The sequence below is a fragment of the Primulina tabacum genome, chromosome 6 (assembly GCF_025594145.1).
Source record: "Primulina tabacum isolate GXHZ01 chromosome 6, ASM2559414v2, whole genome shotgun sequence".
Taxonomy (NCBI): domain Eukaryota; kingdom Viridiplantae; phylum Streptophyta; class Magnoliopsida; order Lamiales; family Gesneriaceae; genus Primulina; species Primulina tabacum.
Window position 1 is genome coordinate 2,743,509 of NC_134555.1, and position 22,163 is coordinate 2,765,671.

Here is a 22,163-nt window from a genome sequence, read left to right on the forward strand (position 1 = left end):
TATATAAATCTTGAAGTGTTTTTTTTACTGTATAACTTAGTATTATTAGAGATAAGAAAAAACCATTTTGATAAGATTTACAAATCAATAAAGAAAATCTCCATATTTTCATACACCAAGTGTCTCTCATAGTTTCGTACCACCTCTTTTGCATAGTTGTTTGAGTTCACATCGTTAGCCGCATCCATTTTCAGGTGGTTAACAGGTGTCGCCTTCCATAGCTTCGGGGAGGAAGCTAATATTTCATAATTTCATTCGAAAAGGCCTTCTTTACATAAATTTGATACAATTTGACGTGTACGTGGCATGCTAAGACAATCAACAGTCGGACTGACTCAACTCGGACTACAGGTGTGAAGGTTTCATCGAAATCCACCCCCTTTAACCTCTGTATACCCTTGAACTACCAATCGAGCCTTGTTTCGAATGATGTTATCGGAATCATCTGTTTTATTTTTGAAAATCTATTTTATTCCGATAACATTGGTATTCAAAGATCTAGGAACTAAATCTCATACACGCACAAATTGTTCAAGTTCTTTATGCATTGCGTTGACCCAGAATTCTTCTTTTAATTAGGAATGTCAATGGGTCCGGGTTTTACCCAGACCCGCAATGGACCCGCGTGTATGGGGTGGGTTTGGGTATACTAAATGGGTCATGGGATAGGTCTCGGGTCCAATTTTTCAGACCCGTCCGGATATGGGGCAGGTCATGGGTTCTACAATACCCGCCCCATACCCGCCCCATATATGTAGATATAAATATTCTAGGGTTTTAGTTTTATTAATTTTTATTATTTTAGTAGTTCACCTCAACCATAACGATCTTAGTTATTCCTATGTCAACTCTTGCATTTGAATATGCTTTTAACAATAATGGAAGAATAGTTGGTCCTCATCTTAGTAGACTTAAATATTGTCTACTCGCTGATTTTATATTGATCTGTTTAAATTATGTTATGACTTATTTTTGGGGATGTCAAGATTTTTTTGGAGAGCTAGTAACTCTTTTTTTATGTAGTTTTTTATGTCGTGAAAATATTTTGTTTGTTATTATTAAGTGTGATCGAAAACCTGAATTAATTTTCCACAATTTTGTATTTAGAAGCTTGTCTGTTTCATAATTTAGTAATGTGAGAAGAAATATACTTTTTTATTTTAAAAAAATTCGGGTCTCACGGGTCTACCCGGCCCCATTTCGTATTCGAGATGGGGTGGGTCCGAAAAATATTTAACCGAGATGGGGCTGGTAATGGGGAAAAGTTTTTTTCATGGGGAGGGTCTTGAGTTTAGCCAAACCCGCCCCATATCTGCCCCATTGACATCTCTACTTTTAATGCATCATTAATATTCTTGAATTCAGTTGGAGACAAAAAACAAGAGTGACTTACCTAAGAGAATGTGAAGATCATGCATACCAAACCAATCATTTTGCGATAGTCCACTTTTTCCTTCTTTTCTTGTTGAATTCCATCATATACCTCACCAATGATCACTGATGATGAGTGATTCTTTTGAATCTTGATTGGAATATCATTTACTTCATTATTAACCCCATAATTATTGTCCTCATCTTCTATAATTTTTGTACGATTCAGTGGTGGTGTTGCGCAGGGTGTTGTGCAGTGGCTTAATCCACAACAAAATATATTTGCACCTTTGGAGCTTAGGTGTTGGACTATCTAATGAACCACCTGAATAATCATTTCATATTGAGCTAGCTTTTGGGGTGTAATTAGGTCTACAGTCTCAAATCCTTCGTCATTTTTTTGGCTCACGTTTGTTAGGAATTTAAAAATAGGGGTGGTGTCGAGTAGTTACATTTTCAGTAACTCTCATACGGTTTGTTTCAACCTACCCGTGTAGGCACTGCCTGCACGGGCAATGAACAGCCCGGATCACTCCACATGAGTGATCCGGGCCCACCTCCCTGTAAAAAAAAAAAAAAAAAATTGGCTTGAAAAAATCCGAGCCGTTGGATCGACCCATACGGGCACTAAAAAATTGGCTCGAAAAAATCCGAGCCGTTGGATCGACCCCTGCAGGCAGTGCCCGTAGGGGTAGGGTCGACCCCTGCAGGCAGTGCCAGATAGAGAGATGCTGTTATGATAAATATAGGGAAGAGAACAATAATGTATTCTTAGCATGTATTTAAATTAGGTTGATAAGGAGAAAATAATGATAAAATCTTTTTTTATTATTATTTTGTATAATTTTATTTTAATTATAATATTTATCTACATGATTTATTTTTTTTTATTTTGATGAAGTAGTTAACCATTTAATTTAAGCCATAAAATCGTCATAATGAGCGAACCCCCTTTTAAATGGGTTAATCAATTTCTATATGGACGTGGATCCAATATTATTTTATTTAAAATTACGGTCTTTAAATCAAATATGTTAATAATATGATAATATTTTTTTTAAAAAAATAAAAAAATAATCGGATCGAGTTGAGAATCCCTTCGGGTGAACATTAGTTTCTCTCTCCCTCTTCCAACATTGATCGGGACGGGAAAAATCTCGACAACTCGGGCCAGAAAAATTCGATTTCGAGATCAGGTTAGCGTTTGTATATGTTTTGGAATTCGAATTTGGGTTTATCACGTTCAAAATAATTGTGTTCGGGCTTGTGCGAAGTCAAAGCCTGGCTTCATGTTCGTATACGTGAATTGATTGGTATAGATTACGAGGAACCACACTCGCTAGTATGGTTTATTGAATCCAACGAAGGATTGCTAATTTGCTTCTATCTTACATATTCGTATCAATGTTCGACTGCTCTTGTAAGAATTAAAGATAATTCCTCGAATCTTCCCAATTTTCCGACTGACTGACCGGGTATTTTTCAGTCACCTGACCCTCCGCGCCACCTTCGTCTTCACCGGAAATTTCCTCCAAAGATCTTCCCTTTGTTTCTGTAAGAAGAAAAGTAAAGAAAAATCCCAATAAATTTGTCACGGCCAACAGAGTCATAGCTTTCCTTATCTTGGGCACGTCTCCATCTTGGGTGTAATATTGAATCCCAAAGGCGCCGATCATCGCCCCCGCTTTCCCTGAGGCGGCGCTAAATGCATGGCATGTGGACCTAACCGGGTGCAAAATAGACAATTAAACTCTGGAAGGATTTGAATACAGGGGATATAAGTTTGAATGTGAATCAACTGACCTGACCCTCGTCGGGAAAAGCTCGGCCGGGAGGACAAAAGTGGTGCTATTAGGGCCAAAGTTCGCGAAGAAGAAGGTGAGCCCATAAAGCGCTGCGAAGGTCCATCTGTGTTCTTTCATCTTCAGCGTTTCATACTCCACCGCCATTGTAAGCATGAAAACGGACATCATGAAGAAGCCCACCAACTGTATGTAAAAACGTCCGATCCTTTCAATAAAAGCTACGGTGAACCAGTATCCTGGAAAAGTCCCCAGCAAGGCGATCACAAACATTGCACGCGATGTTTCGAACATTTCTCTGAGCGCACTAACGTTTTCAGCTTTGTTGGTAAGACCAATAGTTGGAAATATGTCTTTTTGTGTGAGATTTTGGCTGTAAAATGCTATGTCTAGCAGAAACCATGTGGTCATTGTGCCAATTAGATGTTTCCCATGGCGTCTTACGAATTCATATGAGAATAAAGAGTACTCGTTTGACGCATTGAATTGGGCTATCTTTTCAGGTTCGGCTTCAATTTCAAAATCAAGAACTCTGCCCATGTCGGAAGCTGCTAGCTTTGCGTTCCCTTCGATTATGGCCGTGTAACGAGCTGTTTCAGGCATTTTCATCCTCCAGTAGAAGGTGAGGAGGGCTGGAAGTGCTCCGAGCATTAGCAATATTCGCCATGCATAATCCCCCTCTGGTTCTGTGGAGAAAAGACTTGCCTCAGAAAAATTTCGAGCTCCATAATAGTCGAGGAAAATTTTAGAAACGATCATTGCAACAAGTCCAGCAAAAACGATCCCAACTCCTTGCATAGCAAACACTGCGGCTATGAATGCCCCACGAGTTTTCTTGTTAGCATATTCTGACATGATAGTAGCAGATAAAGGGTAGTCACCACCGATCCCAAATCCGAGCCAGAACCTAAAGAAACAAAGAGTTCCCATCACAGCTTTCGCACTGTGCCCAAAGGATATACCAGAACAGACGGCACAAATGCACATAAGAACTAAAGTGATGCCATAAACCTTTTTCCGGCCTAACTTGTCTCCCAAGTACCCAAATACCAATTGCCCCATTAGCGTACCAACAAGCGCGACTCCAATAACTAAGTTATTGATGGAATGAGGAAGCTTTCCAGGCTTCCCTGTGGAGGGATCGAAGTAATATAAACGACCTAAGAGTTTCGAGACGGTGGAAATGCAAAAAAGATCATATGCATCCGTGAAAAATCCCATTCCAGCTATCACAATTGTGGTAAAATGGTACCATTGTGTACGTGCATTATCAAGAGCATTAAGCACAGAAATGCTGTGTGAGGGCATTGCCTTTTCTTCTGAGGTTTGCTTTCTTGATCTGTTTCTTTAGTGCTGATATGATTTGTTTTTTTGGAAACAATGTGTTGATATGATTAGCCTTTATACATGTGTATAATTTCTTGATTATGCCAATGTTTTTACCATAAGAAATTGACAGATGGTGTATACTTTAGCATATACCTTTGTGTTGTTGAAATCAAGGGATTTGATTACTGTACAATGAAGTTTATGGATGCATTTGTAACATATAACCAATAGATTGGCTTTATAAGAGAATGTTCATTGAGTGATGCTGTGACAATAATATTAATATGTAAGTTTTGTTTGTAGTTGTTCTTAAAAGATTATTTAATTGCTCCTCTTGTTTTATATGATTGACCGTTTAAGATGAGTTTTTCTTTCCGGAGTATGTTTTAAGATTGGTTTAGGTTTGTATCGAAGTTACTTGTATTATTTGCCTCCTTAAAACGAACACCCCGGGACTTATTTTAAAACGGAATTACTGATTGAAGGTATTTGATTTAAGTTAATGAGTATCTTGAAAAATTGGAGGGATATATATATATATAAGTTATCTGCACACGTCGCGTCGCGTGTGTACAGTCTTTTATCATATAAAAGTAAAGTTGGAAGAAAAAGTTGGTGTCCTATTCAAACTTAATAAAATAGAATATATACACAAAAGATCTCTCTTGAAGCTCGGAAATCTCATCTGGAGCCCTAGAACAATCACGAACTGGGGAAATTAGCACATTGGGCCAGTAACTTTTGGTTGACGTGGGATCTGATGGGCTTTGCAAGTTGTGAACTAGATTTTTATGTCGGCCCAATCCATCTATATTTTTTATTATAAAAAAATGTAAACGATCGTGGGAAAATATTAAAAAACTTGTATTACCACAATTTTGATCGAACAATATTACTTTTTTTCTTAACTAATTAGTATTGCTGCTACAAAAAATATTCAATTTTGGCAACATTGGACTCGGGACTTATTTCACTCTTTTCTAGTCGTTATTTTGATTATTATTCACAACTTATTTCACTATTTTATTATTTTCTTATAAAAATTCAAAATATTTAACGTGGAATTTATTCACGTGTAGACTAAGACTTATGCCATAATTCAGTTTGCACTTGGATTCATCGATTATAAATCCATGAATTTCGAATTTATTTAAATGTTTGTTTGTAACCTTCAAATACACTATTTATATATTTCATATTAATTAATAAACATTTCAAGTTTATTCAATAGTGATTTGATCGAAAATATTTTATAATTTATATTATTAATTTTTTAAAAATAAAGTATAAATTCAAAATTTAAACTATTGTTTTATTATAAATAATAAAATTAGTTGTGTCACACAAAACTAGTGGCTTCCGTCAGAGAATTTTTTTGTAGAATTCTAATTTGGGGCAGCGGACCACAATGGAACCCTAAAAATCGAGAGACTTCCATTAATTCTTTATGTGTGGGCGACGATTGCTTCTTCCCCAAGAACACGGAGAACTTGGATGTGATTCTGTGATTTACCTTAAATACGAGAAAGCTACCAAAAAAGTAAATAATCAGTGCTAAGCTCTTCACTTTTAAAGCTCAACGGCACATGATTCAAACTTGAGAATCGCAAAAAGGCTAGTTTGGTTGTTAATCGTTATTTTAATTGTTTTGGTGTTTTAGTTTCAGATTTTATACGTTTTATTTATAGGCTGTGTACTGTTTTATTCTGTTGCTTTTCTTTCCGGAAGGATTCATGTTCAATCGTATTTCGTTCGCAGAGTTTTGCGAAGATGGGGTTGAAATGTCGTTATTTGTTATTGTGTCGTTGGTTTTTATTTCTCTTTGGTTTTATGTTTTATTTTTGAATCTTGGTACGCACTCTTTGAGTGAGTGCAAACTCCTACAAATCATAGGAGAAGGTCTCCGCGAGCGGAGATTTACAGCCTTACTTGGAAATGAGAGCAGGCAAAAGCCTAGAACAATGTTTTTATGCCTGTCCCAGTTGTTTAGAAATTAACTTATATCTTTGCTACCAAATGTAGCCGGCTAACTAAAGTCCATATCGATTTATTAAATTTGGATGTATTGATTACTAGATTATCCAAAGTGTATCTCTGTGCAGTCTTGTGTGATTCAAAACGTGAATTTCTTTTTCCTCTTCTTTTAAATGTGAAATTGTTAGTTATTGTTTTCTCTCTGTTATCTTCTTATTGTGTTGATTTTACCTGTTGGATGTTTGAATATAACAAGCAACTCCGGAGTTTATACAAGATTTATTAATTTCATGCGAAAACTGAATATTATTACCCACATGCGGAAACTTGACATTATTGAATTTCAGGTGGGCCCATTTTTTATTCATGGTTAGAATTTAATTTGAAAAAGGTTGTGACCCTTACAGAGGGTGCTCAAAGAATCACAGCACCCCAAAGATTCAAGGATGAGCACGGCCAAGCAGACCTCCAGAATTCTGGGAGTTGATAATGGTATATCCTTGATGTCTGATTCAATGTTGATTGAGGATGGGACTGAAGTTACCAGGACTTCAGAGCTGCAGGCGCACCATAGCACCGTTTTGGATTACCAGTTAGGTCTGCGTGAGAGAGCATTTTCTGCTGCTGGAGCTGCATTTCTATCAGCCATTTTGGTTAACCCACTTGATGTTGCAAAGGTACATTAATGCTTTAGTTGTATCCTTTTGTTTGCTTAATCTTTAAACATTTAGTTTTATCTATTGATAAATCTGACATTCAACAATGCTCCTGTTGTTCTTTTTATGTTTCCCATCTCATATATTTGATTTTATTCTTGGATATTCCGCTTGTATTTTTATGCTTTCTGTTGGCTGCAGTTGTCCGATGGTTTAATTTTAAATTCCCTTATATTCCTTGCTAGTGAGATTTCTTGTAAATTTCAGTGCCTGGTTCGGTGTTTGAACTTTGAAGAAACTTTTTTCCCATGGTTAATGAGAAAAGTTTATCTATTACCTTGGATCCTTTACATTTGTTGGCAGTTGTATCTTCCTTTTGCTGAGTTGAAATTTTTGGTGCAACTTTTATATGGTTTAAACAGTATGATTTGGAATTTACTCTTTTCACCCCTTGTCATTTGGGTCTTTTTGGTACTGAAGTGAAGTTTTATATTATAAACTTCATAATTTTCTGATTATTTAACTTTTGAACATTGCAGACGAGATTGCAGGCTCAGGCTGCAGGAGTCCCTTACTCACACCCATTGAGTAATGTTATAAGTCGCATGGCAGTTTTCGGACCCCAAATGGTTGGTGTGATTTTGTTGTTCTCCTTTATTTTTTCCTGTTCATTAGTTTCTTCTTCACTAGCCATTGTCATACATGACTAATTGAGTTTTTTGCCTTTAGTAATTGCTAATGGTTCAGAAGTTGTGGCCCTAGGTTAATATATGTTAACTAGATTCTGTGGATTGGTATTTTTTGTGCTGATAAATTCCGGTTTTGTTCTCCATTAAACATCGATCAATGCTAATTTTTGGGAGATAACAAAGTAAGATCTAGATGGCATACATAGTATTGGCAATGTAAGAAGTTTGCTGTTTTTACTTTGATAGTCTGTCCCAATTCATTTACTTGTATGCTTTGTTCAAATCTCATCATGAAGGTATTCAACGTTTTACATTGTCAGAACACAAACAAATTTTTTTTGAACATTCACCTTTTACTTGTTTTGTATGCATTTCAGATGTTAGTACTGCTAAATAAGAGTTTGAGCTTTTGTTGAAGCCTTCAGTTGAATTCTACAGTGGCAATCACACATCTTGAAAAACGTACTTGGTGTATTAATATTTTTCAAGGTTATCTTGTAGAGGTGCAAACGTGTCGCTCTAGACTATGGAACTTAAGCTTGAGCTCAAAATGATGGTGCTTGAGTTTGAGCTTGGTTTGTGAGATCAGATTCTGTTCACGGTTTAAATCATGAGTTTGGGTTGTGAGCTTGAGCTCATAAACCCTATATATAAAATTAGTAATAAAGTTATGTGTCAATGCTATATTATATAAAGCTAAAAATATCAATCTTATTTTATATTTACCAAATATAAAATTTAATTTAAAATTTAGTTTCGAGGTCGTGATGCCAATAACTTTCGAGCTCACATGATTTCAGAGAATCCTTGGCTCAAATCAAGCCAGCTCGCTGGTCAGGTTTGTGATCCGAGTGGATACTATTAAATGGATACTATTAAATTGAATATGCTATGATCTCCTTCTCTCTCTGTCGTTAATAGTATATTCACAATCCACACTCAATATATATTGATAAATATTTAGTTACTACAGCTATGGTACACATGCTTTCAGAAAATTTTATATTTTTTGAACCACATGGTATGGTGTGTTCACCATGGTCGATTACCACGCTGGTTAAATGTTTCTTGTCTCTGCAATTGAAATTTGATTCATGTACTGCAATGTGTTTGCTAGATGTTTGCTGATCTAAGGTGTTCTCCCTCATGCACGCGTGCTGGGGTTCATGGTACAGTGGCAATTTGCCCACCTGATTGTTTCCATTACAAAGGGACACTCGATGTGTTTTACAAAATCATACGACAGGTTAGTGATTTTTATTCAACTTTAGACAGATGTCATTATGAAGCTAATACGATTTCTGCACTGTATTTTGTTGCTAAATCCTACCATTAAATATGTGGTGATGTATATGAATTCCATGTCATTCGTGTGTTTTACTGATAATAATTTGTATCTTCTGGATGCAATATTCAAACTTATTATGTTTCTAGAGCACATCTTTTGCAGATAAATATTGAGTATTTTGGCTTATGTAGTTACTTGTACATTTTCAACAGGAAGGATTTTTGAGACTTTGGAGAGGCACGAATGCTGGCTTAGCGGTTGCTGTGCCCACTGTCAGTTATTTATGAACTTCCTCAAAAATTTCAATAGGAAAAAACCATCAGTTACTGCGTGTCTTTGGTTTTTTTATTGAATCCCTTTGTTTCAAACTGAGTAATGCACTTTAATGTTTGACAAAACAGGTTGGCATATACTTGCCTTGCTATGACATTTTCCGTAACATGTTAGAGGAATTTGCTGTACAGAGTGCTCCTGTCTTAGAGCCATACACACCTTTGCTGGCTGGTTCAATGGCACGTTCACTAGCTTGCACAAGTTGCTACCCTATTGAGCTTGCCAAAACACGAATGCAGGTGCTTGATATATTTGGTGCGGACAGATTTTCTTCTTCTCTCACTCTTCACTTTCTTATACATGTGTAACTGTTATCTCACCGTGCAGGCGTTTAAGCATGTCAATGGTGATAAAAGCCCCCCTGGAGTCTTGAAAACTTTAATTGGCAATATTCCACGGGTCAAGAGCACAAACAACTTTGGAAACAGCTGTAAGTCGATTTCTTTATTTATTTGAAAGTTGATCTTCTGCACTTACTGTATGATAGTGTCACACTTCCACCAGAAATTGTAGCTTTGTAATTTTTGGTTGATGTCCCTTCGAATCCTTAAAAAGAATGATAAAGTTTCTGTGGCCGTTTCTAGACTATGTTCATGTTACAGGTGGACGATAGTTCTTTTCCTTTTCTGGCAGTTGTTTTTTTGGTCTCAAATAAATGGTACTTTTTCCCCACTATTGGCAAATGCAAATCCCTTTGCCATGGTGGTAGGGATCTAATCAAACTTTGAATTTTGTTTAGTCAGTTAATGAATTTTTCTGTTCAGAATGACCGTAAAGTTTTATTTAGTTCTTTATATCTTAACCATTTACCTATAAGATAGCATTTTTTTATGCAGTGCAAAGCTACCGTGTCTTGTGGACGGGCCTTGGTGCTCAGCTTGCTCGTGATGTTCCTTTCTCTGCCATCTGCTGGCCAACCCTTGAGCTGGTTTTACCTCATTCCTTATTCCTTGTTTATATGGAATTGTGCAAATATCTTGTGCTATGTGCCTTAAGTGTAAAAACGTGGTTCCAGGTAAGAAGGCGGCTTTTAGGTTTTGTTGGAGATGAAGCCAACGCAGCCAGTATCCTTGGGGCAAATTTTTCTGCTGGTTTTGTTGCTGGTAGCCTTGCTGCTGCTGCTACGTGTCCACTTGACGTTGCAAAGACCCGCAGGCAAATTGAGGTTGTTTGTCCTTCTTAATTACTAGTGCTTGCACAGTCTGTATGTCCAGTTTCTACCTAAATTCTATTTGTTCTTGTTTATACAATGGCCCCAATGAATGCTTTTGATTGCTAATTTTTTAGATTTTGGGACCATTTGTGTCACACAACTGAACTGCGAAATTAGTCTGTCTGACTGATGAATAATCCTAATTTTAAGTGATGCCAGGACCTGTATAAGTTCTAGCAGTCGAGCTGATAGCAGACTGTATGGATTCATAGACTTGTACATCTGGTGCAACTTAACATTTCAATTGACATTTACCATTTTATTGTTTTTTCCTAGTAAAAGAATTAAACATTGAGCTATCTAAAAGTATGTTGGAGTTTGTGCACCAAAGTGAATGGTTTATTTTATGTGAAAATGAGCGGTATTCTAACTAATATAGTAATGTAATGTTGCATTTTGCAGAAGGATCCCATGAGGGCATTGAAGATGAGTACAAGACAGACACTGTTGGAGATATGGAGGTATGTCTACAAATGACTGACCGTTCAAATTTTTTATGCACCATGATCCATTATGTTCTTCAGTAGAAATTTTCATCTTGGGAATCAATTGCAGTGAACAAGCAATTTTAGTTCATTGGGCTTGGTGGTTTCTCCATAAACTTGGTTATAATTTGTCGGCTGCCTGACATTGCCCAAGGCTTCTAAGATTTATAGGCAGAAAACCTGATCGTACTTTAATGGGTTTTTTCCTACAGAACCAAAACCCTTACTTCACCTTGGCCCTTTTTATATCATGGAATTTTTTCATAACACGTTATTTCTTGTTAAAAACTTTAACAATGGTCAAAACAAGCATTCTTATTCTCTCTCTCCAGATTTTAGGTGTTGTACATGTGACAATTCTTTGAAACCATTTTTGACAGTGTACCTAAAATTTTGACAGGGATGGAGGGATGAAGGGATTGTTTACTGGAGTTGGTCCTCGTATTGGCCGTACTGGTCCGTCGGTTGGGATTGTGGTTTCATTTTATGAAGTCGTTAAGTACATTCTACAGAATCCATATACTGCTGCTTAATCTATCACAAATCTTCCTTCATTTGTGAAAACCAACATCTGCTGACAGTTAGAGCTGAATCATTGGCATCGAGAATAGGCTAGATCAGACAGTTTTGCTATGTTAATGTTAGCATTGCCTGAGTGGCAAAAAATAATTCATCTTCTCATTTATTTTTTTGATCCTACTTTGTCAACTTGTTAGCTTTACTCAAGCTCCTCAAATGAGAAGGAATTTTGTTGAGTTTTTTCCTCACATCGATTACCGAAGCATTTTGGCATTTATTTCACCATTATGTTTGATTTTCTACTTTGTATTTGCCGATAATACAACACAACTATACGTGAGATACGTCTTATCAGAAAATTTTTGTTGTCCACACTCTGCATCTGTTAAGTACTCCAAGCTCATAGCTTTTGTATTTTTCACCTCTCTTGCAACTATAGTTTTGCTTTTTCCCTTGTTGGATGAGTTTAATATTCATCTGATAAGTTGGTTTCGTAGTTTCACATATGAAGATGGAACCTATATTTCTGGCAAATGTCATGTATGAGAAATCAAAATTATTTTTTTCAGATTTTTTTTTGTTCTCTATTTAGACTGGAAAGTCATGGCGAGAAAATGCGACTTCGAATTTGAACGACGGAGGGGCAAGTAGGGTGGTCCTAACAATGAATTACTGCTCTTCGTAAGTCGACAAAGTTTGGCCACCCGAAAGTAGATTTCTAAAAAAAACGCGCTTAATTAGCAAATACATTGTTACCAGAACACGTTTTTCAGATGCCAATCTCGAAATTTTTTTTAGCTCCTATTCTAAGGACATATATAATTTTCAATTAAAGGAAAAAGAAAAGAAAAAAGTTCCTTGAAACTATTTGCTTACTGAATTTCTTGGCACTCACTCATCAAAATATATTTTTTCTTATTGATAAATATCTTGTCCATCTCCACGTTAGACATGCATCAATTCTCGACGGACTTCAAATTTAATTTTCTTCACAAATACTTCAAATTACAAAGAAGAGAAACAAAAATGCAAAATCCTCAAGAAACTTGAATATCAATGGACGTGCATTTGGGAGAATTCCTACAAATGGGGCACGAAGCTTTTAACTTCAGCCATTGGTCCACACAATCTGCATGAAAGCAATGCTGACATTCGGGTATACTTCTGAGGGTCTCCTTGGGCTTGTACTCGGATAAGCAAATCGTGCAAGTGTTGTCGTTAGGCTTAGGCAACCTTCGGCTCTCCCCTAGGATCGTTTTGGGGTAAGATTCAATAGTTGAACTGTCGAGCCCACCCGTGATGACTAGAGTTTGTGGCGCTACAGCGGCAGAGCTGCTGGAGTCAACAATCGGTAGGTGCCGCCGGGTGAAGCCCTTCACCTTGCGGCAAATGCAGCACAGAAATCCCATTATTAAAAGGAGCGCAGGCACTCCGGCCCCAGCAATTACTGCGTAACGCGCACCTCTTGGAAGTCCTGGGAAAATGAGTCGATGATCATAGGTTCTGATCACATGCCTAGCTATAAGGTGTTCCGAGGCTCCAAAAAATTACTAGCCCGTTAATCTTTTGTTCACATCTTTCATGGTTACCACAGCTATATTTGACCTTAAACTAATTCATTGTCGAATCCAGTCGAATCGAATCCGGAACATCTGATTCTTGATTTACAGAACCCAATTCAAACCCCAAATCCATTTTACGTAGCTTTTAATTTATGATGATCACTCAATATTCCATCTAGCTTTTGATAAAAGATTTCCACAAGGAAAAGGCCGAGCTAAGAATATCAGTAAGGTTGACCCGTCTCACAGATAAAGATTCGTGAGACCGTCTCATAAGACACCTACTCTATATATAATACTTGCCATAATACAAGTGTCTTGATGTAATTTTAAGAATCCCAAAATACTTTTTTTACCCCTATTTTTTTTTGTGCATGAAAAATTAAATTTATGAAAAAAGCTACAAAAATATTAAAAACAGAAAATTTTCCATTTTATTTTGCGTTTTCACTTGTAAATTTTTTAAAGAAAAATATTTATATATAAAAAAATTGACACGATATGCACGCAATTGATTATTTTTTCGTCAAATCTCCACTGGATACGGCTAATTAATTAAATGAAGTTTTCATTTGCTATCTCGAGTCGTTTCAAATTATAAGATTTTTCAAAAATTATATATCTTTAAATATTAATCTCAAATATAATAGTATTTACACTGCTTTTTATATTAATTTAGATTAATCAGTCATTTAATGTTAAGGTTAGCGTAGGAGTCATACATGTTGCTGATATAATAAAAGACCGAATAAATTTTGTATTTTAAATAAGAACAGCTCTATTTGTTTGTTTGATCAAATTTACTTGGTAATAAATTTCAAATTGAGTTTCATATAATTATTTTTTGAATCATTGTAATAGAATTTCAAATTCATTCAAACATAGAGATATTTCAAAATTTTCAAATCCAAATCCTCGGATTCAAACGCAACCTAAGCTGAATTGAAATAAATTTATTAATTATGTTGGATATATAGATATATGTTCAGGGTATGGTAGATGCTATACATATAGGTACTGCTCTCATCCACTCAACACATGATATGTGTGATGTTGAATGAGTGATAATGATTTACCCACTCAATACACGTATCATATGTTAAATAGATGAAAGCATTATCCTTATGAATAACATTAGGAATTTTAGCTTGTCGATTTGGTTTAGGATGAAAACTTTAGGAATTTTTTATTTGATTTGGTTTCAATAAGGTTTATTTTTTTGGGAGACACTTTCAGAGAATATTTTGAGTAAATCAAATAAATTTCTGGTTTTATTTAGAAAAATTAATGAGTAGAGTTTTTATTATAATTTGAATTCATTTACCAAATAAATATATATATAATTATCCCTAGTCCACCCTACGATTATCCTAGGTTAATAATGCGATAAAGTGGTGTATTCTAAATATTTTTAATTGAAGAAGTTGTTTTTTTTTTTTTAGTATTACAATTGAATGTCGAATTCCCAGTGTCAAATTAGGTACCAATCATCGGCCGGTTTACGTTATTTCAAGGAAAAATGTTATGAGTAGGTCTACTGTGAGACGTTTTTACGAATCATTATCTGTGAGACGGTCAATTTTACCGATATTCACAATAAAAGTAATACTCTTTAGCATAAAAAGTAATATTTTTTCAGTAGATTACCTAAATAAGAGATCTATCTCACAACATACGACCCATGAGACCGTGTCAAGTAAGTTTTTATCAAATGTTAAATGAAAGACTTACCGCGGCGAGAAACGAGACTGCATTCAGTAACTGTAGTGGAATTGCTCTTGAGCCCACACCATCCACCTCTCGACTCGCACCATCCGCACTGCGGGTTGTCCCAACTGAGCAAGATGTCTTCACTGAGATCCGACGTCGCCATTGGTTCAGAAAACGTCCACTGAACCGGCACAGACACCGTAGATATCAGGCTACACCTAGATGTCAAGAATGAGATAGCAATAACAGAAGACGAGGCGAAAACCGTGTAATTCTGACCGCTCAAACATCCGATAGGGTTGAACTTATACTTGGTGTAATCAAGCGTCGCGCAATTAAAGAAGGCAAAATTCTGATTGAAATAGCCAGAAAACGGAGACGCGGAAAGGTTTAAAGTAAAGAGGCGTTTGGGGAGGCAGCTGTCCGGATCGTTGAGCCATATGCGTTGCGTTTGGTAGTCTATAGCTTGGACCGTGAATTGGCCTGAGTTTTGGATGTCGATAACTGTTTGATCTGATGCGTCACAGGAAAGATTGAAGCCCCGGTAGCCGCATGACTTTGGCTGAAGGTTTTGGAGCTGGAACGGGAACCGGATCTTGGGTTCCCCGAGATGGCAGGAAGAATCTGAACATAGTTGAGCAAATGAATACTCGACGAATAAAAAAATGAAGAGAAAGAAGAGCGTTTCGGTGGCATCCATGGGAGCAGCTGGTTGAACTTTGAAGCTTAATTCTCAACTTCGAAGTATGGATGTCCTTCTTTTTTTTAATTTATAGAAGTTTAATAATTAATTTATTTTTTAAAAGATGACGACTTTAACAAATGGCAAAAACTTGTTTGAGACGATCTCATAGATCGTATTTTGTGAGACGCTTTTTTTATTTGGGTCATCTATAAAAAAATATTACTTTTTATGTTAAGAATATTACTTTTTATTGTGAATATCGATATGGTTGAGCCGTCTCACAGATAAAGATTCGTGAGAACATCTTACGAAACACTTACTCTTAAAAAAATTGAGACAAATAATTTATTTGTTGAATCAGTTGTCATGATTAATGTTGTAAAAATATCTATATCCTTAGTTTTTTACGGAAAATTATTGTAAAAACCTAAATTGATAATTAATTAATTAATTATTTTATTTAAAAAATGAACATTCTATATCATTTTAATATTATTTAAAAATTATTTGAAATTTAATTAATTTATATACATCAATTGTGTTTAAAATGTAATTAACTAAAACCATATATTATATATTATTAACGTATAATAAAAAGCAGCATATGACATAAATCAATATAATTAATTTATGCTTTTTGCCACGGCATAAATTGGCTTTCTGATAGAGTATTTATTATCTAGTATTAATATATAATTAAATTCAAAATATTATATTAGATTAATATTCTAAAACTTATTATACAAATTTAATCTTTTGTTTTCTCGTCGATTTTTTGTTAATACAAATTTATATTATAAGTTCAAATTTAAAATTATGAAATTGAGCCAGTGAAATGGAGTAGATATCTTGTGAGACGGTCTCGCGAATCTTTATTTTGAGACGGATCAATCCTACCGATATTCACAATAAAAAGTAATACTCTTAACATAAAAAGTAATATTGTTCCATGGATGACCCAAATAAGATATCGTCTTACAAAATACGATCCGTGAAAACGTCTCACACAAATTTTTTTCAGTGAAATGAAACCAAGTCAAATGTAAAAGTCTTTTAAAGTAAAATACTGCATATGGTCATTTACAGCTTTCAATGGTTCAAATTGCTGTCCATCAATTAATGATTGTATTTTTACATAAAAACTAATGGAAGCAGCTTGGTAGTTTCTCAATATGAGAGGTACGAAGACCATCGGGTAATATTCAAAGTAACCCAAAGCAGAAGTTATTATTAATTCAATTCAACGCATCACTTTTTTTCTTTTTATTATTCATCGCACTTTGAATTCAGTCCTTTTTAAACAACATTTATTTTAATCTATTTTCATAATATAATCACACACTATGTTTAGAAATACAAACATAGAGGTGATAACGGTGCGGTTTGGATGATTTTTCGATAAAATTCAAACTGAGGTGTTATGTGTTGAAAATTTGAATCAAATTTAGATTTTAAATAAAAATTATTTCTCATGAACGTGAGAGTGTATTTTGCCTCTCCACATTCTTGAGTTAGTTGTGACTCATTATTGTGGAAGTGTCTTCTGACTTTCCGCATTCTTGAGTTAATTGAAAACTTTTCTCTTTTCATATTCTTGAGTTAATGAGAAGATTAATTGAGTTAATTAATATTACATGACTCTTGGTGTGCATTTTGAGGCTTATAAATAGTGTGTTCATTTCCTCATTTCACATACATTAAAATTTTAAAAATACTCAAGATCTCTTTCAAGTATTATCTTGCATTTCATGTTGTTAACTTTTCATTTGGCCTCCGTTAAATTTAGGTGATAAAGTGGAGGTGCGTTTTCAGTTCGCCGTAGTAGTGTCTCGTACTAAGTCACTGCTGATTGTTCCGTTGTATCATGAGAAAAAGACGTCCAAGACGATCCTCGAAGCACATACATGAGAGGACGAATCTTTAAAGACACCTACTTTGTATAAGCCTCAGTTAGGTTACTTTAAGCTTTGCTCTACTGTGTTTTTTTCACCATTTTGTTAACTGGTTTTTACGAAAGTTTACTTTACTTTATCATTCGATAAATTGTGCAACATTATGTATAGTTCGATTTAAAATGTATTTTTGTAATTATGATTTTTTTAATGTAAAATTAGATTTGCGGTTTGGATGGTTAGATGGTTTTTTTTTTCAATAAAGAGAATGACTACCAAATAAATAAGAAATAAGTTATTAGTACAATGGAATAAAAAAATTGATATAAAACAGCAAACAAACTTAGAAGAATGTCCATTCAAATAGAAAATATATAGTCTAAATGATAAAAAAAAATTATATAAAAAACTATATTTGTATGTTTAATTCTTCAACATTTTTACATTTATTATCGGTTTTTTTTTTTTTTTTTTTTGTCTTATAGAAATAGAGTGGAAATAGGTATATTTGGAATTTTATAACCTAATCAAATTTGAGAACAATCTCAACCATAAACTTGGAGCCTATTTCGCCATAAAAAACGTGGAATCTTCTAGTGTAAAAATTGATATAAAATTATATTAGAATTGCACTAAGAATGTTTCCAAACACTAGCAGCTTTAGGTTAAACACAATGTCGGGACCATGAATATGGCTCTATCCGTGCTTAAAATTTTAAACTCTATAATTTTTTAATATTTTAAATTGATCTATTTGGGCTAATATCAAATTAATCCAAATTTTACGTATAATTTTTTTTAAAAAAAATTGGATCACTCGGGCTAAACCCGCCCGGGTGTCATATAATGTGGCTCACCGGTTGAGGTCCATCAAACCGCATCAAAATTTAAATGTACGTGAATCTTGTCCATTCATGCGTTATAACCAAATGCACCAGACAAATCAATGCTATTTCCCTCTTAGAAAAACTACATGAAGGACATTATCTGAATCTCAATGTAAGTGGACCACAAAAGGCCTTTATTCCACTAGTAATATATAATTTTTAATATTTCATCCGTAGGAAGGTTAAAATCACTTAAAATAAACTCTTGCAAACAATATTTTGACGAGTTTTTACGTAATCTCTAAGATTTCACGAAATTTTTAATATTACTATTATAATTATTATTCACGGCAATCCTTCATGAGTGTGATTATTGGTTACAATTAATTTTATTAATTTTCAATGGAATAAAATAAATTTAATATTATTTATTTATAAAAAAATTTATTGTTTATTAAAAAAAAAGGTCTGCTAAACATTTTGAAACTATAAACCAGTTTAAAATTTATTATAACATTCTAAACTTTTTTTTATGGTATATCACAAAATAAAACCTTTCATATTATTCTCATAGTAATATATTTTTTTATAATTATACAAAAAAATATGCTATAACACCAAATGTATCACCTATTCACCATATTTAAGCTCAATATTATCTTATTTTATCCAGATATCTTGAACAATTATTTTTAAAATAAAATCTATTTATTAGTAGGCCAAAATAGCAACTTGATCCTCTAGGAAATAGTTGACCAAAAAACTCACCCAACACTTAATTATCTCTCCATTTATTAAACGCAATGCAATTTATTAGTTGGCCATATTAATGCAATGTAATTAACAATTGAAATTTTCAATATATATATATATATATATATATAAAATATAATATAAATATATAAAATAAATAACCCTCCCATTGACTTCTAAGTTCCGTTGACATTTGACAATTTTCGTGCCAACTTGTATTGTAATATCCTCGATCCTTTCCTCGGCCTTGTCTCTGCATTTGTATACTCACCAATTGTTGGAAAGCAGAAAACCCTCATTTTGTGGAGAGATCTTCTAGATTTAAGGTAACTTTATTTATAACATGAAATGCAACTTCATGGATTTTGATGTTTCTTTCTAATTTCTTGTTCTCAATTTTGATTTTGTGAGTGATTTTTTTTAATTAGTTTATAGTCAATGCATGCACTAGGAATGAACTTATCCTATATCTATTTCTAGTTTACTTTGCTTTTAGATTTCCAGTGGTTGAGGATTACTAGATCTCCAGCTTCATAAGTTTAACTAGGACCATTTAGAGCAATTTGACATATTTAGAAATTTTTAGTTTGGATCGATGTATTTGCTTTAAAAGAATTTGAGTGGTAAATTTCAACTTATGCATATTTGGATAGATCTGAAATCTGCCATTATCACAGGTTAAAACTGCATAACTTGATATAAAGTGAGTTTGAAATCCATTTGAATTTTGTCTTCCAAAAAATTTAATCCGAAATCAAAATATTTGAACTATATATTCTCCAATCTATATCATACCAAGTACAAATAATTATTTTTACATGGATTCAAATGTAATTTAAAATTCATTCTCGAAAGTAAGTTGACTTTTTTATTAGGTATAGATTTCACCCACTGATAGAGAGATATGTGCTGACAAATCTGGCTCACACATTTTAGGAGGAAAAGACAATTTGGAGTAATGGCATCGGAAAAGGAAATGTTTCATCTAGCCGGTCCATCTTTTCTGACTGCCATTGATTGGTAAGTAATATCGATGTTGCATTCGCCATTCAATGCCAAACAGGAATGTGCATTTGGGAAAAATATTTGCAAACTCGAAAAAAAAAAAACAAATTTCGTCTTTTCTCTTCATAATTTTGTGAAGAAAAAGAATGAGAATTACTTTGTTTAAAGTTTAAAGACAATAAATAAATCTATAAAACAAATTAGGGTTTCATATAATGGTAGAAGGGCGAATTCATCAGCGTATCAGTGAGTCAAAAGGGTAGTGTCATTCCCTTCTCTTTTTTTTTGCTTGAGAATAGTTTCATCCAAAAATTACAATACAAGAACAAGATTTATAAACCTAGCTCTAAGGTGATTTTTAATACATACTTGGGCAAAGAGGGTTTAACATATCATTTACACCAACATGCTTTTATTTTATTTTTAAAACATAAATACATGTAAAAAATTCATAGTTCCATTAATGGACTATTTATTATTTATAGATGTAAAATAAGGAATTATTTTAATAATTTATGAAATGGGAGAAAATTGAGTAGTTATTGGGATTTGGATCTTCTACTGTGTTGAAAATACAACACTTAATGTTGTGCACTTTTTACATGAGATGATCACATGTTGTGGATATCACACCATATGAGATAAATTTAAAAAGTTTTCAGATTAAACGAGATGCTTATATGATCATCATCTCTTGTAAAAAGCACAGTGAAGGATCTAAATCCCTAGTCATTGACATAAGGTAACTTTGATACCAATATAATTTTTGTGAAATTTAAACAGGAATAACTCATACCATAGGAGATCCGTTGCTGCAAGCTTGGTTCAAGGAGTGTACCAGCTCGAACGCGACCGGCACCACAACCGGCAAGGCCCTCACGCCCTCGCGACGCCATGGTGGGAATTCTTCAATTTCAGATTAATCCAAGTCCTCGTAGACGATCACGATGTCTCCTACTTTGGCGCCATTTTCGAATTCAAATCTCCCCATCCGATACCTCTCAATTCTTCATTCCAGAGGCCACCTCCGCTCTATGTAATCGCCTTCCGCGGCACCATCAGGAAGGCTATCAACAGAGCCCAAGATTTCAAGCTCAACCTCCACTGCGTACTAAATAATCTTGAAAAAAGCACGAGGTTTCACAGAGGGTTCGAAGCAGTTCGAGGGGCGGCCGGTAGGGCCGGCTCAGGGAACATTTGGTTGGCGGGACATTCGTTGGGAGCATCCATTGCGCTCACCATCGGAAGGGAAATGGCGAGAACTGATGGTGACCATGTCGAAACTTATCTTTTCAATCCTCCGTTCATGTCCCCTCCTATCGACCGGATAAAAAACGAAAATTTGAGGCTCGGGTTGAGGTTCGCAAGCAGTGTCCTCACAGCAGGACTTGCTATGGCTGTTAATGGAAGGCAAAAGGCCAGAGAGACCGACCAGTTTACCATGTTGTCGTCTTGGGTACCGTACTTGTTTATCAACCCGAACGATCTAATTTGCAGCGAATATATGGGGTATTTCGAGCACAGGGAGAAGATGGAGTCGATCGGGGCAGGAAAAATTGCGAGAATAGCTACGCAGCATTCTATTGGGAGTATCGTGTCGGCTGCAAGAGGGAAGGTTTGTGGTGCAGTGCATCTGATTCCTTCGGCATATTTGAGTATCAATTGCGGCCCTTGTAGGAGTTTCAGTGAAGCCCACGGAATTAATCAATGGTGGAGGCCAGATTTGGAATTGAATTACAAATTTTACCAATACAGGTAAATGCTTAATCGATTGTTGTTATTACTTTTTAAATGTTGAACAAGTTTGGTGTTCGAAAATCTTGTTGCATGGATCAATTTGGATATCGAACTTCGTGTAAAGTTTTCTTTTGTTGCCTTTGGAAATTACGAGGCACATATACAAGTGTGAGTATTATATTACCTTCTGCGTGATAATAATTGTATTGATTGAACTATTTAAGAAAATATTTCGAATTATTGACGTTTGAATTGGGCTTTTAGGCCAGCTTGGATAAGGTGTAAAATTTAAAGTCTAACTTCATTAATGGATCATTTGCCTTTAATCATGCA

The 22,163-nt window shown here is 34.7% G+C and overlaps 4 protein-coding genes across 9 annotated transcripts; 2 read left to right on the forward strand and 2 right to left on the reverse strand.

The window, feature by feature from the left end:
- Positions 1-2,576: 2,576 nt before the first annotated feature.
- Positions 2,577-4,481, reverse strand: LOC142548697 (low affinity inorganic phosphate transporter 4-like). Its single transcript, XM_075657176.1, has 2 exons — positions 3,175-4,481; positions 2,577-3,093 (listed from the first exon to the last, which is right to left on the reverse strand). Exons 1-2 carry the CDS (start codon positions 4,479-4,481, stop codon positions 2,799-2,801), a joined length of 1,602 nt encoding a protein of 533 aa, XP_075513291.1. The 3' UTR covers positions 2,577-2,798.
- Positions 4,366-11,969, forward strand: LOC142548699 (mitochondrial carrier protein MTM1-like). Of its 4 annotated transcripts, none has more exons than XM_075657179.1 (11): positions 4,366-4,497; positions 6,824-7,153; positions 7,672-7,761; positions 8,939-9,067; positions 9,322-9,381; positions 9,511-9,681; positions 9,770-9,872; positions 10,279-10,370; positions 10,458-10,607; positions 11,058-11,116; positions 11,541-11,969. In XM_075657179.1, the coding sequence occupies exons 2-11, from the start codon at positions 6,923-6,925 to the stop codon at positions 11,671-11,673; spliced, it is 1,218 nt and encodes a 405-aa protein (XP_075513294.1). In that variant the 5' UTR covers positions 4,366-4,497; positions 6,824-6,922; the 3' UTR covers positions 11,674-11,969. The 4 variants fall into 4 exon arrangements, with proteins under 4 accessions (XP_075513294.1, XP_075513292.1, XP_075513293.1 ...); XM_075657177.1 differs by lacking the exon at positions 4,366-4,497 and adding an exon at positions 5,888-6,116; XM_075657178.1 differs by lacking the exon at positions 4,366-4,497 and adding an exon at positions 5,890-6,042.
- A 605-nt stretch (positions 11,970-12,574) lies between these two features.
- Positions 12,575-15,673, reverse strand: LOC142548001 (putative RING-H2 finger protein ATL21A). Its single transcript, XM_075656374.1, has 2 exons — positions 14,953-15,673; positions 12,575-13,133 (listed from the first exon to the last, which is right to left on the reverse strand). Exons 1-2 carry the CDS (start codon positions 15,629-15,631, stop codon positions 12,697-12,699), a joined length of 1,116 nt encoding a protein of 371 aa, XP_075512489.1. The 5' UTR covers positions 15,632-15,673; the 3' UTR covers positions 12,575-12,696.
- A 3,606-nt stretch (positions 15,674-19,279) lies between these two features.
- Positions 19,280-22,070, forward strand: LOC142548002 (GDSL esterase/lipase At4g10955-like). Of its 3 annotated transcripts, none has more exons than XM_075656376.1 (3): positions 19,280-19,414; positions 19,964-20,108; positions 20,877-22,070. In XM_075656376.1, the coding sequence occupies exons 2-3, from the start codon at positions 20,047-20,049 to the stop codon at positions 21,850-21,852; spliced, it is 1,038 nt and encodes a 345-aa protein (XP_075512491.1). In that variant the 5' UTR covers positions 19,280-19,414; positions 19,964-20,046; the 3' UTR covers positions 21,853-22,070. The 3 variants fall into 3 exon arrangements, with proteins under 3 accessions (XP_075512491.1, XP_075512490.1, XP_075512492.1); XM_075656375.1 differs by having other exon boundaries at positions 19,285-19,414; positions 20,025-20,108; XM_075656377.1 differs by having other exon boundaries at positions 19,299-19,414; positions 19,970-20,108.
- The last annotated feature ends 93 nt before the right edge of the window (positions 22,071-22,163 follow it).

Excerpts from the sequence above, each read along its gene's own strand:
- LOC142548697 (XM_075657176.1), bottom strand. The coding sequence starts at position 4,481 with ATGCCCTCACACAGCATTTCTGTGCTTAATGCTCTTGATAATGCACGT. Across the intron at positions 3,094-3,174 it reads CTTTTCCCGACGAGGGTCAG|GTCCACATGCCATGCATTTA; the intron begins GTCAGTTGATTC and ends GCACCCGGTTAG.
- LOC142548699 (XM_075657179.1), top strand. The coding sequence starts at position 6,923 with ATGAGCACGGCCAAGCAGACCTCCAGAATTCTGGGAGTTGATAATGGT. Across the intron at positions 9,682-9,769 it reads TTGCCAAAACACGAATGCAG|GCGTTTAAGCATGTCAATGG; the intron begins GTGCTTGATATA and ends CTCACCGTGCAG. Across the intron at positions 11,117-11,540 it reads ACACTGTTGGAGATATGGAG|GGATGGAGGGATGAAGGGAT; the intron begins GTATGTCTACAA and ends AAATTTTGACAG.
- LOC142548001 (XM_075656374.1), bottom strand. The coding sequence starts at position 15,631 with ATGGATGCCACCGAAACGCTCTTCTTTCTCTTCATTTTTTTATTCGTC. Across the intron at positions 13,134-14,952 it reads CAGTCTCGTTTCTCGCCGCG|GACTTCCAAGAGGTGCGCGT; the intron begins GTAAGTCTTTCA and ends TCATTTTCCCAG.
- LOC142548002 (XM_075656376.1), top strand. The coding sequence starts at position 20,047 with ATGGCATCGGAAAAGGAAATGTTTCATCTAGCCGGTCCATCTTTTCTG. Across the intron at positions 20,109-20,876 it reads TTTCTGACTGCCATTGATTG|GAATAACTCATACCATAGGA; the intron begins GTAAGTAATATC and ends AAATTTAAACAG.